The sequence below is a fragment of the Neophocaena asiaeorientalis genome, unplaced genomic scaffold (genome assembly GCF_003031525.2).
Source record: "Neophocaena asiaeorientalis asiaeorientalis breed wild unplaced genomic scaffold, Neophocaena_asiaeorientalis_V1.1 scaffold177, whole genome shotgun sequence".
NCBI classification, from domain to species: Eukaryota; Metazoa; Chordata; class Mammalia; order Artiodactyla; family Phocoenidae; genus Neophocaena; species Neophocaena asiaeorientalis.
This window is the reverse complement of record NW_020172779.1, coordinates 22,438,681-22,459,746: the sequence shown is the minus strand read 5'-3', so window position 1 is coordinate 22,459,746 and position 21,066 is coordinate 22,438,681. Positions and strand designations below refer to the sequence as shown.

The following is a 21,066-nucleotide window of genomic DNA, read 5'->3' as shown; positions in this document are numbered from 1 at the left end:
GTTGTGGCGCGTGGGTTTCTCTCTAGTTGTGGCGCGTGGGTTTCTCTCTAGTTGTGGCTCGTGGGTTTCTCTCTAGTTGTGGCGCGTGGGCTTCTCTCTAGTTGTGGCGCGTGGGTTTCTCTCTAGTTGTGGCGCGTGGGCTTCTCTCTAGTTGTGGCGTGTGGGTTTCTTCTCTGGTCGTGGTGCACAGGCTGCAGGGTGTGTGGGCGCTGTAGCTTGCGGCACGTGGGCTCTAGTTGAGGTGCATGAGCTCAGTAGTTGTGGCGTGTAGGCGTAGTTGCCTCGCAGCATGTGGGATCTTAGTTCCCCGACCAGGGATCGAACCCGCGTCCCCTGCATTAGAAGGCAGATTCTTTACCACTGGACCACCGGGGAAGTCCCCCCGATATGTTTTTAATTTTGCTTATCACATGTTTTTAAGATTTGTTTCCTTATTTTGAATCGTTCCTTTTAAAATACTATTCTGTTCTCTCTCTTTTTTTTCTGCAGTGCACAGCATGCGGAATCTTAGTTCCTCGACCAGGAATTGAACCTGTACCACCTGCAGTGGAAGCGTGGAGCCCTAACCGCTGGACCACCAAGTAAGTCCCCTATTCTGTTCTCTTTTAGTGGACACAGTTCCTTCTTATCTCGTTGAATTTACTAACTACCATCTCGCTCACCTTTTCTACGTGTCTTGCACTATCTCTGTTTCCTCTGAGTTTGTAAAAAGCTCCTTTTCTGGTTTGACCTCGCATGCGCATCGAGAACCTCCTCAGCTGTCTGGTGCTGGCCTTCCATCCATGGGGATGGGGACGGGGTGGGGACGTTCTGAATCCGGGGGAGCCTTGCTGCCTCTGGAGCAGCTGAAAGCGGTTGCCACCGAGGTTGGTCTTTATGGCAGGACTTTGGTGTTTCTCCGAGATGGTTCCTGTTCTCTGGTGAGGGCCCTGCAGACCCGCCATCTCCAGTCACGGAGCCTTCTCAGAACTTCGCACAGCAAATTGGCGGGCGTCTCACCTCCGGAGGCCCCTTGGCCCCTTGGTGGACTCCTGCCTCTGCCTACTTTGTCTTCACAGGTACTGTGGTTCTTAGTTACAGGCTCCTCCTGCCAACCTTACTGTTTTAACTGGACATTGCATCTAGTTAGGTTTACCGTGATTAGGAACCTATTTGGGTGATTTCTACCATCTTACTCTGATTAGTTTTTTTCAGATTTTTCTTTTCCTATTTATTTTTTAGTTGATATAGTAAGTTTTTGTTCATTTTAAATTATTGCATTTTTTTTCTATTGGACTGGAAACATATACACCGTTTATATTTAGTAATTAAGCTTAAAGTATGCTATGCATATTTAAAGTCTAAAATTAAAGTGTGTTACAGCCCTTCCCAACAAAGGAGGATCTTAGAAAGTCCCTTCTGCACCCGTGCAGGGCCCAGTGGACGTCCTCACACACAGTGTGTGTTTACACTCACATCGATCTTCTTTGCTCCAATTCCATCTTGTATCGAAGGCTGTCATTCTGAAATCATTTTTTCTTTTTTTCTTTTTTTTTTGTGGTATGCGGGTCTCTCACTGTTGTGGCCTCTCCTGTTGCGGAACACAGGCTCCAGACACACAGGCTCAGTGGCCATGGCTGATGGGCCCAGCCGCTCCGCGGCATGTGGGATCTTCCCGGACTGGGGCACGAACCTGTGTCCTCTGCATTGGCAGGCGGACTCTCAACCACTGTGCCACCAGGGAAGCCCTGAAATAATTTTCTTTTTGTAGTACAAATTTTAGAAGTCCTTTCAGTGAAAATTGCTTAATGAAGAACTGCCTCAGATTTTACTTATTTATATTTTACTTTACTTTTATATATTAATATAACTTTTATATTATTTTATATTATATTATATAATTATATATTATATATTATATATATATTTTTATTTGTGCTGTTTCATATCATTATACTTCCTGCATCTGTGAATTTATGTTTTTCAGCAAATACAGAGAAGCCTTGCTGGAACACTGTGAGTGGGGTGTAAATTGCAGTCACAGTACTGTGATTGTGGCACAGGGGCCACCAGAAGTTGCGGAAGTCCATCCAAGCAGTCAGGCCCTCCATTCTCAGCTGTAGGTTGGCACGACTTGTTGGCAGTTGTCCACTCTGGCTTAAACACTGAAGATATTGATTCTGGGTCTTGAGAATGGCTGGAACTTCCAGGACATAGATAACAATTTCAACAATCTCTCCTTTAATTGACTGTTTCATTGGCCTGATTACGGGGAGACTGGTTGAGGTTAAAACTGGGGAGGCAGACACCCATCTTCACCAGATGGGGTTGGCTGTTGTTTCTCTGCCTGGATGGCCTGTGGGAGAGGATCTGCATACTCACGGGGGTCAGTGTAGGCTTTTGCTGTATCTCCTCTCCTTCACTCTCTCCTCCTGGGATTCTTGTCACATCTACGTCAGACCTTATTATCTTCTACAGATCTTTGAACATTTCCTTCATGTTTCCCATCTCCTCGTCCCTGTGGTATTCTGGGCCTCCTTGCATTTTTCTTCCACTACACTAATGCTTTCTTCAGCTGTGTCTAATCTGCTACTTAACCTACCCATTGAATTCTATTTCAGTGATTATAATTTTCATTTCTACAAGTTCTACTTTAAAAGCCTGCCTTTTCATGAGTGGTAGTCTCTTACTGCTTTCTTGTCACTGTGTCTGTCTTCTTTTTTATTCTTTTTTTAAAATTGAAGTATTGTTGATTTACAACGCTGTGTTTATTTCTGGTGTATAGCAAAGGGATTTACGTTATATATATATATCTATATATATACACACATATATATTTTTTCATATTCTCTTTCATTAGAGTTTATTACAAGATATTGAATACAGTTCCCTCTGCTATACAGTAGGACCTTGTTGTTTATTTTAGATATAGTGGTGTGTATGTTAATCCCAAACTCCTAATTTATCTCCCCAACTTCGGTAACCATAAGTTTGTTTTCTATGTCTGTGAGTCTATTTCTGTTTTGTAAATAAGTTCATTTGTATATATATATATATATATTTTTTTTTTTTTGATTCCACATGTAAGTGATATCATATGGTATTTGGCTTTCTCTTCCTGACTTACTTCACTTAGTATGATAATCTCTAGGTTCACCCATGTTGCTGCAAATGACATTATCTCATTCTCTTTTATGGCTGAGTAATATTCCATTGTGTATGTGTGCATATATACACATAGATATATATATTCGTTTGGCCAAAAAGTTTATTCAGATGTATGGAAGAACCTGGATGAACTTTCTGGCCAAGCTAATACCACGTCTCCTTCATCCATGCACCTGCTGATGGACGTTTAGGTTGCTTCGATGTCTTAGCTATTGTGAGTAGTGCTGTTATGAGCACTGGGATGCATGTATCCTTTGGAATTAGTTTTCTCCAGATACATGCCCAGGAGTGGGATTTCTGGATCATATGGTAACTCTATTTTTAGTTTTTAAAGGAACTTCCATACTGTTTTCCATAGTATGGAAGCCAGTTTATAGGCCCACCAACAGTGTAGGAGGGTTCCCTTTTCTCCACACCCTCTTCAGGATTTATTATTTGTAGACTTTTTGATGATGGTCATTCTGACCAGTGTGAGGTATGACCTCATTGTAGTTTTGATTTGCATTTCTCTAATATAATTAGCGACGTTGAGCATCTTTTCATGTGCCTGTCGGCCATTTGTGTGTCTTCTTTGGAGAAATGTCTGTTGAGGTCTTCTGCCCATTTTTTGATTGAGTTGTTTATTTTTTCTGTTAATTGAGTTGGATGAGCTGTTTGTATATTTTGGAAATTAAGCCCTTGTCAGTCACAACGTTTGCAAATATTTTCTCCCATTCCATAGGTTGTCTTTTTGTTTTGTTTATGGTTTCCTTTGCTGTGCTTTCAAGCTTTTACGTTTGATTAGGTCCCATTTGTTTATTTTTGCTTTTATTTCTTTTGCTTTGGGAGACCTAAGAAAACGTTGCTATGATTTATGTCAGAATGTTTTGCCTGTGTTTTCTTCTAGGAGTTTTATGTTGTCATGTCTTATATGTCTTTAAGCCATTTTGAGTTTATTTTTGTGTATAGTGTGAGGGAGTGTTCTAACTTCATTGATTTACATGCAGCCATCCAACTTTCCCGACACCACTTGCTGAAGAGACTGTCTTTTCTACATTGCATATTTCTGCCTCCCTTGTCGAAGATTAACTGATGGTAGGTGTGTGGGTTTATTCCTGGGCTCTCTATTCTGGTGATCCGTATGTCTGTTTTTGTGCCAATACCATGTTGTTTGATTACTGTAGCTTTGTAGTATTGTCTGAAGTCTGGGAGGGTTATGCCTCCTGTTTTGTTCTTTTTCCTCAGGACTGCTTTGGCAATTCTGGTCGTTCATGGTTCCGTATAAATTTTAGGATTATTTATTCTAGTTCTGTGAAAAAACGTCATGGGTAATTTGATAGGGATCACATTAAATCTGTAGATTGCTTTGGGTAGTGTGGCCATTTTAATAACATTAATTTTTCCGATCCAAAAGCATGTCTTTCCATTTTAAATCATCTTCAGTTTCCTTTATCAGTGTTTCATAGTTCTCAGCATGAGTCTTTCACCTCCTTGGTCAGGTTTGTTCCTAAGTATTTTTGTTTATTTTTTTGATGCGATCTTAAAAGGGATTTTTTTTTTTTTTTTTTTACTTTCCCTTTCCAATATGTCATTGTTAGTGTAAAGCAACAGGTTCCTGTATGTTGATATTGTATTCTGCTACCCTGCTGAATTTATGAGTTTTAGTAGCTTTTGTGTGGAGCCTTTAGGGCTTTCTATATATACAGTATCATGTCATCTGCATATAGTGACAATTTATCTCTTCCCTTGTAATCTGGATCTTTTATTTCTTTTTCTTGTCTGACTGCTGTGGCGAGGACTTCCAGTACTGTCTATGTTGAACAGAAATGGTGACAGCGGGCATCCTTGTCTTGTCCAGATTTTAGCGGGAAGGTGTCTGGTTTTTCAAACACTTCATGTGTAACTACTCTCTTGCCTGCATTATCTGGCAATTTCAGTATCTGCAGTTTCTGTGGTTTTATATCTGTTCTTTGTTGACTTTGTAGACCCCCCCAGTCAATGAGACTCACCTTCCTGTGTACTTGGTGATTTCTGTAAGCTCATTGCTTTGATCTCATGATCAGGGACACTACAGGGTCTAAGTAGGAAAAATTTTCCTCCAAAGAGCTACCTGGGAGGCACAAACCTGGGCCTCGGCTTAGCATGGGAGCTCCAGGCTTAGCTTTCCATGTTACCTTGGCTCAAGTCAGCAGCCCAATAGCCGTGGTGCCTGAATGCACTCTGTGGGCAACTCTGCCCCTACAGGCTGCGCAACCCTGTAGCCTAAGCTCACACCATGAAAGAAACAAGGTGCCAACAAGAGCCCTAGAACTGAGCTACTATTTTGGAAGTCCCAGCCAGCTACAGGACCCAAATAACTCAGTCAGTAGTTAAACTAGAGCAGACAGTTCCCACGAAGTGGCACCAAACCACAGCTTGACTAGGACGGATTTGGGTCCTGCAGCTGGACCCCCAGGACTTGTGGCCAGGTGACTGCTCAGATTTGTCTTAAGTCATTACAGTAAACTTTCAATAACATGACCTCACTCAGTTTGTTACAGCAGTTTTATGATATGTACAGAGTATCATCCCCAACAAAGACACCTGTCGCTTTCTATCTGGCAAATAGCATGTGTAGGTATCTATAACACTGCCGTACTGTGATATGAAATATCGGATCATGAGCAGTGAGCTCACCTAGACTACTGTCTTACATACACTTTTTGTCTGATCTCCCAGCTACGAACTGGAAGGTCCTATGGGTGAGCACACTTCTCACGCTCTTCACAGTCCGCTAGCGTGCCCTGACCTTTGCTTTGTACACATTTAATCCGTCTGCGCAGGAATCCCCTCCCCTGGGTGTTCACCCCCGTTTTTCCCTTGCCCCAGTCTTGTTTACTGCCCTCCTGTGTCACTAGTTCCCTCTATATACTTCTGTTATTGGACTTTTACCTACAGTCCTTGAATGCAGCCGTCACAGTGGCTTTGTGTTTCCTACAACAGTGGCGTAGAGCCTGGACAGCTAAGTGCTTAGGAAATGTCTGTTGGAAGTACAAACATCTTAAACTTGTTTTATCTTATACTACCTTCCTGAGCCTGAGAAGAGTTCTGTATACTCCGAAATGGCATGAAAACAAGTGAACCAGTACCTCCTCCTTCCGGCCAAGCCTATGGTCTCTCCTCTATGCCTGTCTTTCATAAACTCCCCTGCATATTTCATGTACTTATTTTTTTGTGGAGTGCACATCCTGTATCCGGGGCTGTGCTAAAATAATTTTAGCTACAGGGGCTCATACTTTGATAAAAGACACAGACATAAGCATATAGCTTTGATACAGGGTAGAAGGTGATTCTTGACTTTTCAAAAGAGCTATGAAACTGAAAAAAAACTCGAAAGAACCCCCAAAACCTACTGATACATGGATAAACCTCAAAAAACATTAAGCAAAGGGAAAAAGACATAAAAGAGTATAAATTATATCACTATTTATATAACGTTCTAGAACAAGCAGAACTACTATAGTGACAGAAACGAGATCACTGGTTGCCTCTCAGGATGAGGGGCTGACTTGAAGGGGCATAAGGAGACTTTCTGGGGTGATGGAAATAGTCTACATCTTCAGAGTGTGGTGGTTGTAAAGGTCAAAGCACATTGTACTGTTGAAACTCATAAAACCAAACACTTAAGATTTATGTGTTCCACTGTATGCAAATTATACTTCAGGAAAAAAACCCAGTGCTGTGAAAATGAAATAAATTAACTTCCGAGGCACACGTTGCCATCACGTCTCCTTCCCCAAGGCTCCTCTTTCCTTTCCGGTGCTCCTGGCAAGGCGGTGGCAGACAAACTGCAGGCCTCCACGGGCAGGCCTGGAGACCAGCAAGACAGTTTTATCCTCTTCCTGTGGGGCGAAGTACACAAAGCTGGGGGAGTGGGCAAAAAATGAAGGGTGTTGCACCCACACTCCAATCTTATTTACTCCATTTTCCACTCCATGTTCACCCCCCAACAGGCTCACTCCGTGCCGTGAACTCGCTGGTGCTGGATAAGATGAAAGCTCAGGCGGAAGGCCCTGCCACACCTGGCACAGTGGAAAGGCTTCTCCCCAGTGTGGATCCTCTGGTGCCGGAAGAAGCCCGACAGGGCCCTGAAGGCGCGGCCGCACTCGCTGCACTCGTAGGGCTTCTCCCCGGTGTGGATGCGCCGGTGCTCACTGAGGAAGGAGCTGCGGCTGAAGGCGCGCCCACACTCCTGGCAGGCGTAGGGCTTCTCCCCAGTGTGGACCCGCTGGTGCTGAATGAGGTTGGAGCTCTGGCTGAAGGCTTTCCCACACTCTTTGCATTCGTAAGGATTCTCTCCGTGGTGAATTCTCTGGTGCCGGACGACGTTTGAGCTATGGATGAAGGTTTTTCCGCACTCGCTGCACTCATACAGCCGCTCGCCAGTGTGAATTCTCTGGTGCTTAATGGCATCTGACCTCTGACTGAAGGACCTGCCACACTCAGCACATTCGTAGGGCTTCTCTCCCGTGTGGATTCTCTGGTGTCTAATGAGATTGAAGCTCTGGCTGAAGGCTTTCCCACACTCCTTACAAACGTAAGGCCTCTCCCCGTTGTGAATGCGCTGGTGCCTTACGACGTGGGAGCTGTGGATGAAGGCCTTCCCACAGTCGCTGCACTCGTAGGGTTTCTCCCCAGAGTGAATGCTCTGGTGTTTCACCACATCTGAATAGCATTTGAAGCTCCTGTCGCAGGTGCTGCATCGGTAAGGCCGTCCTTTCCAGTGGCCTCTCCTGTCGGCTGTGGAGGCTGCATTCAGGGTGACCTCTGACCCGGACACACTGTCCTCATGGCCATTCTGCCCTCCAGTTTCCTCATAAACAACTGGTCCCCGAGGGGAACCTCTGGGCCTCTCTCCAGCTTCCTCATTCCCACAAGGGTCTGGAAACCGCAGTGTCCGGGGAGGCCCCCGTAACAGTCCTGGCACAGCTTGTCCACGGCGCCCCCCTTCTTCTAAGGTTGCCTGTCGTAGCATCAGCCCTGGGCTCCGAGCCCCTCGCTCAGCCACCAAAGCAGCGTAGCAGGAAGCTGGGCCGCCACTCGGTGCCCGTGCTAGGAAAGCTGGAAAAGGGGGAGAGATGCACAGCTTAGAACTCTGCTGCCGACACACAGACGGCACGGGAGAGCCACGTGGTGACAGGGAACAGTGAGACGCCAGTGGGCAGCAGAAACCCATTATCCTGCCTGTCCTCCTCCTGCCCAGCTCTCCTCCCCGACTTCTAACACCTGTGGTCGCACGAATGGACAAGGGACTGGGGGAGAGCTAATCAGCAGGCTTCCCTGTGACTCCAGAAAAGGCCCAAGCCTCTAACCTCAGTCTGCCTGGTCTCACGAGTCGGGGGAGACAGGCCCCCAGGCTCCGGTGACACCCTGGCACCGCCTCATGGGCTGGAATGCAGAGAGAAGTGGTTGGCAGCAGAGCAGGCACGTGTGGCCACGTTTGAAAACACTTCCGGTGTCACGGTGGGCAAGGGGCACTCCTGGCACCTAGTGGGGAAAAGCCAGGGAGGCTGCTCAACATCCTGGAATGCACAGGCCGCCCCCAACAGAGGCACCTCCAGCCCAAGTGCCCAGAAGTCTTCCCAGAAGGCAGAACCTGGGCTGCCAGACGTCCTAACCAAGAAGCTCAGTCCCCTGGCACAGATGCTGGTCACCACTCTGACACTGGGGCCCAGCCCTCAGCCTCACCTCCCTTCAGGCCGTACATCTCATAGTATGTGCTCAGGCCAGCAACCCAGACAGGGTGCTTTCTCTTTATTCCTTTTCTAAATGGGACGTTTTTAATAACCTGTTTTTTCCTCCACACACTGTGTATGGTGGCATTTGCTAAAATCTAGCCCCAAATTGTGAGACTGAAGAGTGCTGTCTGGGCCAGATCTGGTCAGGAGTAGGGTCTGACAAGGGAGGGACACAGTGGCCTGGAAGTACTGGGCCTGAAGGGTGGCTCCATGGCTGCACCTCTGGGTCATCCCCGACTCACACCCTGAGGGATGAGGTGCAGGGACACAGGGTGGCTGAACCACCCGACACGGGGGTTCTGTGACTTCCTGGGAGAGCAGTTCCAGGTGTGTTTGGGGGAGCCACGGTCACGTTCTCCCCAAGCTCCCACTGCTGAACCAGAACCTTAGGGTAGAGTATGATGGGGAAAAGCTTGAAATGGCGTGTGTCTTTGCCACGGGAAGATGGCCTGGTGGTTAGCACAGGTCATGTGACAATTCAACAACATCGACAACAGGCAACTGAATATGAGCCCTCCCCCAAATGTGGCCTGAAATCTTCAGAACAGAGGGGCCTGGAGCCCGAGAGGGAGGTGGCCGGTGGGCGGGAGGCCAGCCAGATTGTCATCCACCACACACTTCCTGGTCACCAACCCTGAGCCTAGGCCAGTTGACGCTGCTGGGCCCTGGTGAGACAAAGCCAAGAATTAATACTCTTGTTCCTCAAAGCTGGAGGCATAACCCTCCCAGACTTCAGACAATACTACAAAGCTACAGTAATCAGAACAGCATGGTACCTACCTAGGGAGACAAAAGACCTGTATGCAGAAAACTATAAGACACTGATGAAAGAAATTAAAGATGATACGAACAGATGGAGAGATATACCATGTTCTTGAATTGGAAGAATCAATACTGTGAAAATGACTATACTACCCAAAGCAATCTACAGATTGAATGCAATCCCTATCAAATCACCAATGGCATTTTTTACAGAACCAGAACAAAAAATCCTAAAATTTGTATGGAGACACAAAAGACCCTGAATAGCCAAAGCAGTCTTGAGGGAAAAAAATCGGAGCTGGAGGAATCAGACTCTACTACAAATCTACAATAATCAAGAGACAATATGGTACTGGCACAGAAACAGAAATATAGATCAACGGAACAGGATAGAAAGCCCAGAGATAAACCCACGCCCCTATGGTCAGCTAATCTATGACAAAGGAGGCAAGGATATACAATGGAGAAAAAGTCTCTTCAATAAGTGGTGCTGGGAAAACTGGACAGCTACATGTAAAATAATGAAATTAGAACACTCCCTAACACCATACACGGAAATAAACTAAAAATGGATTAGAGACCTAAATGTAAGAAAGACCAGACACTATAAAACTCTTAGAGGAAGACATAGGAAGAACACTCTGACATAAATCACAGCAAGATCTTTTTTGATCCACCTCCTCCTAGAGTAATGGAAATAAAAACAAAGATAAACAGATGGGACCTAATGAAACTTAAAAGATTTTGCAAAGCAAAGGAAACTATAAACAAGACGAAAAGACAACTCTCAAAATATTTGCAAATGAATCAACGGACAAAGGATTAATCTCCAAAATACATAAACAGCTCATGCAGCTCAATATTAAAAAAACAACCGAATCCAAAAATGGGCAGAAGACCTAAATAGACATTTCTCCAAAGAAGACATACAGATGGCCAAGAAGCACATGAAAAGCTGCTCAACATCACTAATTATTAGAGAAATGCAAATCAAAACTACAATGAGGTATCCCCTCACACCAGTCAGAATGGCCATCATCAAAAAATCTAGAAACAATAAATGCTGGAGAGGGTGTGGAGAAAAGGGAACCCTCTTGCACTGTTGGTGGGAATATAAATTGATACAGCCACTATGGAGAACAGTATGGAGGTTCCTTAAAAACTAAAAATAGAACTACCATATGACCCAGCAATCCCACTACTGGGCATATACCCAGAGAAAACCATAATTCAAAAAGACACATGCACCCCAATGTTCACTGCAGCACTATTTACAATAGCCAGGTCATGGAAGCAACCTAAGTGCCCATCGACAGACAAATGGATAAAGAAGATGCGGCACATATATAGAATGGAATATTACTCAGCCATAAAAAGGAGCGAAATTGGGTCATTTGTAGAGATGTGGATGGATCTAGAGACTGTCATACAGAGTGAAGTAAGTCAGAAAGAGAAAAACAAATATCGTATATTAACGCATGTATGTGGAACCTGGAAAAACGGTACAGATGAACCGGTTTGCAGGGCAGAAATAGAGACACAGATGTAGAGAACAAACGTATGGACCCAAGGGGGGAAAGCGGTGGTGGGGGTGCGTGGAGGGTTGTGGGATGAATTGGGAGATTGGAATTGACATGTATACACTGATGTGTATAAAATGGATAACTAGTAAGAACCTGCTGTATCAAAAAATACATAAAATTTAAAAAAACCCCACAAAACCCCAGCATGGTATTCACACAAAAACAGACAGACATATGGATCAATGGAACAGAACAGAGAGCCCAGAAATAAACACACACACCTATGGTCAATTAATCTTAGACAAAGGAGGCAAGAATACAATGGTGAAAAGACAGTCCCTTCAGCAAGTGGTGCTGAGAAAGCTGGAGAGCCACATGGAAGTCAATGAAGTTAGAACACTCCCTCACACTACACACAGAAATAAACTCAAAATGGCTTAAAGACTTAAACATAAGACAGGACACCATAAAACTCCTAGAAAAGAACATAGGCAAAACCTCTAACATAAATTGTAGCAATGTTTTCTTAGGTCAGTCTCCCAAAGCAAAAGAAAGAAAAGCAAAAATAAACAAATGGGACCTAATCAAACTTAAAAGCTTTTGCACAGCAAAGGAAACCATAAACAAAACAAAAAGACAACCTATGGAACGGGAGAAAATATTCGCAAACATTGCGACTGACAAGGGCTTAATTTTCAAAATATACAAACAGCTTATCCAGCTCAATAACAAAAAAACAACTCAATCAAAAAAATGGGCAGAAGACCTAAACGGACATTTTCCCAAAGACATACAGATGGCCAACAGGCACATGAAAAGATGCTCAACATTGCTAATTATTAGAGAAATGCAAATCAAAACTACAATGAGGTAACACCTCACACTGGTCAAAATGACCATCACCAAAAAGTCTGCAAATAATAAATGCTGGAGAGGGTGTGGAAAAAAGGGAACCCTCCTACGCTGTTTGTGGGGATGTAAATTGGTGCGGCCACTATGGAGAACAGTATGGAGGTTCCTTAAAAAACTAAAAATAGAATTACCATATGACCCAGCAATCCCACTCCTGGGCATATATCCAGAAAAAACTCTAATTCAAAAGGATACACGCACCCCAGTGTTCAGAGCAGCACTATTAGCCAGGACACGGAAGCAACCTAAATGTCCATCAATAGATGAATAGATATGGCACATGTATATATAATGGAATACTACTCAGCCATAAAAAGAATGAAATAATGCCATTTGCAGCAACATGCAGCAACAGATTATCATATTAAGTGAAGTCAGTCAGACAAAGACAAATATCATATAATATCACTTATATGCGGAATCTAAAAAAATGATACAGGGGCTTCCCTGCTGGCACAGTGGTTAAGAATCCGCCTGCCAACGCAGGGGACACGGGTTCGAGCCCCTGGTCTGGGAAGATCACACATGCCGCGGAGCAACTAAGCCCGTGCTCCACAACTACTGAGCCTGCACTCTAGAGCCCACGAGCCACAACTACTGAGCCCAAGTGCCACAACTATTGAAGCCTGTGTGCCTGGAGCCCATGCTCCAAAACAAAGAGAAGCCACTGCAATGAGAAGCCCGCACGCTGCAAGGAAGAGTAACCCCTCTTCCCTGGTGATGCAGTGGTTGAGAGTCCGCCTGCCGACGCAGGGGACACGGGTTCGTGCCCCGGTCCAGGAAGATCCCACATGCCGTGGAGCGGCTGGGCCCGTGAGCCATGGCCGCTGAGCCTGCGCGTCCGGAGCCTGTGCTCCGCAACGGGAGAGGCCACAACAGTGAGAGGTCCGCGTACCGCAAAAATAAATAAATAAAATTAAATTTAAAAAAATGATACAAATGAACTTATTTACAGAACAGAAACAGACACACAGAAAACAAACTTACGTTTACCAAAGGGGAAAGGGAGCGGAGGGAGGCATAAATTAGGAGTTTGGGATCAGCAGCTACACACTGCTATATATAAAATAGGTAAGCAACAAGATCCTACTGTACAGCACAGGGAACTATATTTATTATCTTGTAATAACCTATAATGGAAAAGAACACGAAAGAGAACGTGTACATATAACTGAATCACCTTGCTGTACACCTGAAAGTAACACAACATGGTAACTCAACTATAATTCAAAAAATAAAATTCTTGTTCTCAGAGGTCTCCAGGTGGGGGGACCAGAGAAAGAGAGCAGGGTATAGAGTGTGTCCAGGAGAACAAAGGAGGGAGGGGCTGAGGGAGCACAGCAGGCATGGAGGTGGGGAGCTGTGATGGTTAGAAGCTGCCCAAGCCTAGTAACACCTCCAGAGTAGCAGCCAGGCAGATGGACTTGGGAGCCCCGATTCCTAAGCTGTCCCCACGTCCCTGACCCCAGGATGGCCCTCTGGGCCTGCCTGCCTCCCTCACCCGTGCACGTGTCCATCAGGGTAGCCCTCTCTGTGGCGTTCTGTGGACTCAGGCTGGGGCTTTGCTTACTGCTTCCTGCAGAAACACCAGGAGTAGGACACCTGCCTCGGAGAAAGAGAAAGAAAGGGGAGAAAATGAGAGGGAGAGTGGGGGTGAGGTCAGAGTACCTTCAGAGAAGGGAGGGTCAGAGCCTGCCCAGAGGGCCCTGAAGGAGCCACCTCACTATAAATCAAGGTCTGAATAAGCAAACATCCCAGAAACTAGTGTTCCACGGGACACCCTCTGGGAACTGTCTAGGCCATGCTGGCTCCCCCAGCCCTGCGCCCCAGCAGATTAGGAGCAGAGATAAATGTGGCAGCACCTGTTACCTGCCCACTGTGGTCTCAGCTCCACCAGGAACCAACAAGCACCTTTAGTCAGTCCTCGGATGTGTGGAAAAATTTCTACGCATTTATATTTTTTCTTGATAATGACAAGAGATCTGAATATAAATATATGAAACCAAAAAAGTAACGATCTGAATGGTGCAATTTTGGATGGAGGAATGCTTTTGCTAAGCTTGCCACCAAAGGTAAAGTGACAGATTTAACTACACAAGGATATTTACTGTCAAAAACAAAAAGAAAAAAAAAAAAGGGAGGGATATTTGCAACACAAAGATTCATATCCTCAATATCTAAAAACCCACTATATATACATGAAAAAGCACGAAAAAACTAGTTAAAGTTATGGACAGGTAACCAGCAGAAGAAAATAAACAAGTAGCTGGGACCTCCCTGGTGGTCCAGTGGTTAAGAAACCGCCTTCCAGTGCAGGGGACACGGGTTCCATCCCTGATCGGGGAACTAAGATCCCACATGCCACGGAGCAGCTAAGCCCGAGCGCCACAAGTACGGAGCCATGCACTCCGGAGCCCATACGCCCGCAATTAGAAAAGCCCAGGCGCCACAACGAGGGAACCGCGTGCCTCAGCGGAAGTTCCCCCAAGCCACAACTGAGACCCGACGCAGCCTAAAATAAGTAGCTATTAAAAAAACCCATAAGGCTTAAAAACAGTGGCACCTTATGAGCATATAGACAATTAGGGGAAACAGGCACCTTCATACACCGCTGGAAGAGGAAAAAGTGCACTGGACGGCGGGTAATTCGATGATTTGCAAAGGCTTTAAAATTAAACTGTGATTTCACTTCAGGGAACTGTCTGAGGCTGTCCCGGGGCCTTCACACTGGTCGTCACAAAGGGCGGGGAAGGCTGTCCCCGGGGCCGTCACACGGCGGGAGTAGGGCCGCCCCCTCGCTTACGCTCCCCTCCCGGATGTGAGCCCTTTCGCAGGGAGAGCCCAGGACAGATAAGGGCCCCGCGCCCCGTAGGGACGGCCCGTCCTTGCGCCCATATTTCTGCTTCCCTCGCGGGCGCGGCCCACCATCTGCCAAGCGCTGCCCAAGCCCCGGTCCGCCGCCTAAAATTCTTGTTCTCAGAGGTCTCCAGGTGGGGGGACCAGAGAAAGAGAGCAGGGTATAGAGTGTGTCCAGGAGAACAAAGGAGGGAGGGGCTGAGGGAGCACAGCAGGCATGGAGGTGGGGAGCTGTGATGGTTAGAAGCTGCCCAAGCCTAGTAACACCTCCAGAGTAGCAGCCAGGCAGATGGACTTGGGAGCCCCGATTCCTAAGCTGTCCCCACGTCCCTGACCCCAGGATGGCCCTCTGGGCCTGCCTGCCTCCCTCACCCGTGCACGTGTCCATCAGGGTAGCCCTCTCTGTGGCGTTCTGTGGACTCAGGCTGGGGCTTTGCTTACTGCTTCCTGCAGAAACACCAGGAGTAGGACACCTGCCTCGGAGAAAGAGAAAGAAAGGGGAGAAAATGAGAGGGAGAGTGGGGGTGAGGTCAGAGTACCTTCAGAGAAGGGAGGGTCAGAGCCTGCCCAGAGGGCCCTGAAGGAGCCACCTCACTATAAATCAAGGTCTGAATAAGCAAACATCCCAGAAACTAGTGTTCCACGGGACACCCTCTGGGAACTGTCTAGGCCATGCTGGCTCCCCCAGCCCTGCGCCCCAGCAGATTAGGAGCAGAGATAAATGTGGCAGCACCTGTTACCTGCCCACTGTGGTCTCAGCTCCACCAGGAACCAACAAGCACCTTTAGTCAGTCCTCGGATGTGTGGAAAAATTTCTACGCATTTATATTTTTTCTTGATAATGACAAGAGATCTGAATATAAATATATGAAACCAAAAAAGTAACGATCTGAATGGTGCAATTTTGGATGGAGGAATGCTTTTGCTAAGCTTGCCACCAAAGGTAAAGTGACAGATTTAACTACACAAGGATATTTACTGTCAAAAACAAAAAGAAAAAAAAAAAAGGGAGGGATATTTGCAACACAAAGATTCATATCCTCAATATCTAAAAACCCACTATATATACATGAAAAAGCACGAAAAAACTAGTTAAAGTTATGGACAGGTAACCAGCAGAAGAAAATAAACAAGTAGCTGGGACCTCCCTGGTGGTCCAGTGGTTAAGAAACCGCCTTCCAGTGCAGGGGACACGGGTTCCATCCCTGATCGGGGAACTAAGATCCCACATGCCACGGAGCAGCTAAGCCCGAGCGCCACAAGTACGGAGCCATGCACTCCGGAGCCCATACGCCCGCAATTAGAAAAGCCCAGGCGCCACAACGAGGGAACCGCGTGCCTCAGCGGAAGTTCCCCCAAGCCACAACTGAGACCCGACGCAGCCTAAAATAAGTAGCTATTAAAAAAACCCATAAGGCTTAAAAACAGTGGCACCTTATGAGCATATAGACAATTAGGGGAAACAGGCACCTTCATACACCGCTGGAAGAGGAAAAAGTGCACTGGACGGCGGGTAATTCGATGATTTGCAAAGGCTTTAAAATTAAACTGTGATTTCACTTCAGGGAACTGTCTGAGGCTGTCCCGGGGCCTTCACACTGGTCGTCACAAAGGGCGGGGAAGGCTGTCCCCGGGGCCGTCACACGGCGGGAGTAGGGCCGCCCCCTCGCTTACGCTCCCCTCCCGGATGTGAGCCCTTTCGCAGGGAGAGCCCAGGACAGATAAGGGCCCCGCGCCCCGTAGGGACGGCCCGTCCTTGCGCCCATATTTCTGCTTCCCTCGCGGGCGCGGCCCACCATCTGCCAAGCGCTGCCCAAGCCCCGGTCCGCCGCCACTTACCCGGAGCCCCCGCCGCCCGCCGGAAGCGCCGCCTCCCTCTCCCGGGCGGCTCGGGCACTTCCGGTGACGTTCTAGGGCGCCGGAGGACCCGCCCTCAGCTGCCCTGGAGGCCGCGGGGTGGGAGGTGGGTGGGCCTGCCTTCGGGAGTTATGCGCGGATTTCCTAGCTTCGCGTGCAAGACCCTCGGTTGCTGTCCGGCCACCTTCACACCGACTGCTCCCGCCCCTGCAGGGCTTCACTCCCCGCACCTCTGGGACGCCTCCCGGATCCCCGCCCCGGGCCGCGTGGCCTCCACCAGGTCCAGGCCTGAGGTCCGGGGAGTAAGCCGGGTTAAGCGACCTTGCTGATTGCGGAATGAGCGAATGCACGGACGCATGAAGTCAGCGCTCGTGGAGAAAGCGGGGAGGGGAGGGCGCCCCGAGCCTGCCCGGCCTGGGCGCCAGAGCCTCACAGCGGCTGGTCCTCCGCAGGTGGATCCCCCTCCTAAGCCAGGGGCAGCGCAGAAATCCCCTTCCTCCCGCGCATCGGGCCGCCGCGCCACATTCTCCGGGTTTCCCTCCCCGCTGGTTTTCAGTGACCACACACTTAAGGGCTTGAAGCATCAAGCGTTTATGATCTCACGGCTTCCTTGTGTTGCACGAGTCCGGGCACAGCCTGGCCGGTCCTGGGCTGGGGTCTCTCCTAGGCTGCAGGCAAGGTGTTGGCCACGACTGGGGTCTCCCCTGGGGTCTCACGTGGCTGTGGGCAGGATTCAGTTCCCAGGGTCGGGAGTTCTCTGGGCTCCACACGTGACGTGGGGCTGCAGGCTTCCCACAGGAACGGTGGCCTTGGGGTCCTCTGCAGAGTGGGTACTCTTGTGTTTAATCCCGGCTGAGAAACCTTCACAGCGTCTGCCTTAAACACGTGTCGTGGGGCTTAGGCGACGAATGTCCTGTCCCCAGCCCATCACTGAGTTGTCTCTCCGTGCTCTGGGCACTTTCCTGTAGATGACTCCTGTGGTCTCTCCTCAGCCACCTCATTCTAACCTGCTTCCAGAAACCCCACAGCCCAGAGAGCCCTTGAAATGACTCCCTGCTCCCTGACAATGTCCCTCCGCAAGATTCTCCTTCTACGGACGTCTGCTGCTCTGGCACCCACCCCGGGTTCTTAGCCCAGACAGAAGCACGGGTGGAGACTGGCACCCTCACAGCTGGGCTGGGCCTTTGATGGTGGCCCAGTGCCCGGATGGCAGCAGGCCTTACCTCCATCAGCTTCCACCCACCTGTCCAGTGTCACCTCTTCCTCCAGCTCCCCCCAACTGTGAAACCATTCACCGCTCCCTGAACACGCCAGGCTCGTTCTCGCCTCCCTCTGAGCTTTGCCCATTCCCTTCCCTTTCCGCATCACTGGACACAGGTCGCACCTCTCCAGATGGAATCCTGCAACCACGTGTCCTCTGGGCGTCACGTGGAGGGACATGGTGTCCACGGGCTCTTCACTGGGTAGTGACCATTTTGATCACACGGTCAGTGTCCTCTGGTTTTTTGACCATGTGGGCACCATTTTCCCCTTGCAAGTAATAAATCATCTCGGGAGAAAAGAAAGGCTGAGGAACCGCTCCACACTATAGATTCCTCAGGAGACACAGTGACCACAGGCAGGCTAGGATCCCAGAATGGATGCTGGGTTGGAGGGAAAATGCCACGAGCACAACGAGAAGGCTTGCTTTGTTGAGCATTGTATCAATGTCCAATTACCTGGATTTGGTACCTGCACTGTGGTTTTGTAAGAGAATGTCGTTGAATATAGGAAATACACACTAAAGGGTTATGGAACCAAGAGACATAATGGATGCAATCCATTCTCAAAAGATTCGGGGAAGAAATCTGTATAGATATAAAAAAATTAAAAGGTACATTTCTGCCATGTGGTGTGAACTAGTGTGATTTCTTTCTACGTTTCCCCATTTCCCAAATTTTCTATGACATATTCTGTTTATATAATAGGGAAAATGGGCTTTGTCAAAAGTTTTCTCAAAAAGTGAAATCTTGACAAACGGCAGTCATTGATGATCTTGTAGAACGTGGAGAAGGCCTGCTTTGTTTTTCAGCCCCAGAGCAGGTCACAAATTGCAAACTGAGTTTGTTTTCCGACGGTGCAGATGAGGCCGACGACCACACCCCAGGACGCAGGTGGCGAAAGGTTTTTTTCTCCAGATGTTCCCACGTGTCCCAGTTTCCTATCACGCACGTGTCGCTTCTACAACCAGGTGCCCGGAGGGAGCTTTCTTGTTCAGAGGCTACAACGACGGCTTCCTCATGGGACACGCACTGGCTTTTCTTTTCCGACAGGTTCAGGGGTGAATCTGGGGGCCTGTGGCTTGCTTCTGCTCAGGACCCCTTCCTTCTGGGAATGCTCCTCTCCCTCTCTCCCCCTAGTTCACTCTGGAACCCCCACCACCCGCTTCTCCAGGAGCTGGGGCGAGCGAGGGCTCTGTACTCTGCAGCCCGGGCTGAGATGGTGTCAGACCTGGGGAAGGCCGGTCAGCGGTTGGAGCCCGGGGCCACATGGGGCCTGCAGAGATGAGAGGCAGGGAGGGGCCGGAGACCTCTCTGACAGCCTAGAAAATCCAGATTCCTGGGGGTCCTGAAGCAGCTCCTTAATCCTGCGTGCTGCCCGAGCCAGTGCCGAGGGGCTTCTGTCGCTTGCTTTGTTCATGTGGGACCACTCAGCTTCCAGGACCAGGCCCTGGCCAGTGCCCAGAGGGCCGGACAGGCTTCAGTGGTGCCAGGGCTGGGCCGGCACGAGGTGCGGAGGGCTGAACTCAGGCTGGCCTGAGGCCCCAAGCGCGCATGTGGTCTGTCCCTCCACTAACAGCCCCAGGGGGACGGTGCAGGTACCCCTCAGTCTGCCTGCTCCCAGCCACACTCTCCTTGAACAGCCCCACACTGTGTTCATCACCTCTTCTGATATTAACCCCCAGAGAGGCTGTGTTTCCAGAGGAAGGAGCTGGGACATGGAGAAGGCAATCACCACACCTCATTCAGTCAAGCCTGACTGCGCTGTGCTGACAGATGGGCACTGAATCTCCCCGCTGGAAGCCAGAGGTCCCTGTTCACCACTGGTCAGCGGCTCTGCTCTGCCCGTCTTCCTCCATCCAGGGCCAACAAAACAGGTGCCACTGGAATGCTGCTGCTGGTCGCTGCAGGTGCAGGACAGAAAGGTGGACGAAGCCTGCTGGGTCTTCCCAGTTCCCTTTTACTGCCCCGAGCAGCTGGGGCCTACAGTCCTGTCATGACGTAGGGGGAGGGATGAAGGGCCGAGCACAGTGGACAGGCCTTCCAGCGGGCGGCTGGGTGGCAGCAGCAGGGCCAGGAGGGGAGGAACCAGGTAGTCTGAACCCCCACCAACAGCCTAAACAGTTTTCTCTTTGGGACCAAAACCAGCTTCAGAATGCAAGAGCTGAAGCCGGAGTAGCCCTGAGCTTCCTCAGTACCTGCAACCTGCAACCCGCAACCTTCCCAACTCTGGACTCCCCGCCAACCCCGGGGCCCCTCTGGAGCCTCTCCCGCAATCCCGCCCAAACGGGGCTCCCCGCACCAGTCTCCTGCCAGCCCACCCTATGTGTTGAGGCTTTTCGCTGCAGAGCCATCAGTAAACGCTGAGTACATGCCCACCACGCACTGCATTTATTTGTAACAAATTATAAAAATCATAAAGCACACATACAAATTAAAACATCTTAAAAAGATGATCTAGGGACTTCCCAGGTAGTCCAGTCGTTAAGACTGCGCACTCCCAGTGCAGGGGGCCTAGGTTCGATCTTTGGTCAGGGAACTAGATCCTGCATGCCGCAACTAAGAGCCGGAAAGCCGCAACTAAAGATCTCCCGTGCAGAAACAAAAAGATCCCCCACGAGGCAACTAAGATCCCGTGTGCTGCAACTAAGACACGGCGCAGCCAAATAAGTAAATAAATAAATAAATATTTAAAAAATGATCCAAAAACTAGAAATAAGCTTGCCGACGCATCACAAGGGAAAACCTCCAGTATCCTGAGGGCTACCCTTCGCAAAAGCAACACTCCGAAAACGCCAGCCCGACTTCCGCTCCTGAACCTTCGCTCCCACAAGCCACGAGGCATTCCAGGGGACTCACCTGAGCGCAGGCATCCGGAGAGCCACTGCGGCCACTTCCCACGAACGTTATCCATGTCCGGGCCTGTGCTCTAGCCTCTTCTTTCAGCACCATAACCAGAGAAAACACCCACTAGTCTCCACTAAGCTCGTAGCC

At 48.7% G+C, this 21,066-nt stretch overlaps 1 protein-coding gene across 7 annotated transcripts; it reads right to left on the bottom strand.

The window, feature by feature from the left end:
* Positions 1–6,574: 6,574 nt before the first annotated feature.
* On the bottom strand, positions 6,575–21,051 carry ZNF696 (zinc finger protein 696). 7 transcript variants are annotated; one of them, XM_024741158.1, is made up of 3 exons: positions 20,932–20,981; positions 8,478–8,652; positions 6,575–8,226 (listed from the first exon to the last, which is right to left on the bottom strand). In XM_024741158.1, exon 3 carries the CDS (start codon positions 8,138–8,140, stop codon positions 7,121–7,123), a length of 1,020 nt encoding a protein of 339 aa, XP_024596926.1. In that variant the 5' UTR covers positions 8,141–8,226; positions 8,478–8,652; positions 20,932–20,981; the 3' UTR covers positions 6,575–7,120. The 7 variants fall into 7 exon arrangements, with proteins under 7 accessions (XP_024596926.1, XP_024596928.1, XP_024596924.1 ...); XM_024741160.1 differs by lacking the exons at positions 8,478–8,652; positions 20,932–20,981 and adding exons at positions 13,671–13,702; positions 16,796–16,800; XM_024741156.1 differs by lacking the exon at positions 20,932–20,981 and adding an exon at positions 13,602–13,713.
* Positions 21,052–21,066: the final 15 nt, after the last annotated feature.

Coding starts and splice junctions, on each gene's coding strand:
- ZNF696 (XM_024741154.1), bottom strand. CDS start 20,986: ATGGATAACGTTCGTGGGAAGTGGCCGCAGTGGCTCTCCGGATGCCTG. Junction 8,227..20,931: donor CTCCGGATGCCTGCGCTCAG/GTGAGTCCCCTG, acceptor CCCCTTTTCCAG/CTTTCCTAGCACGGGCACCG.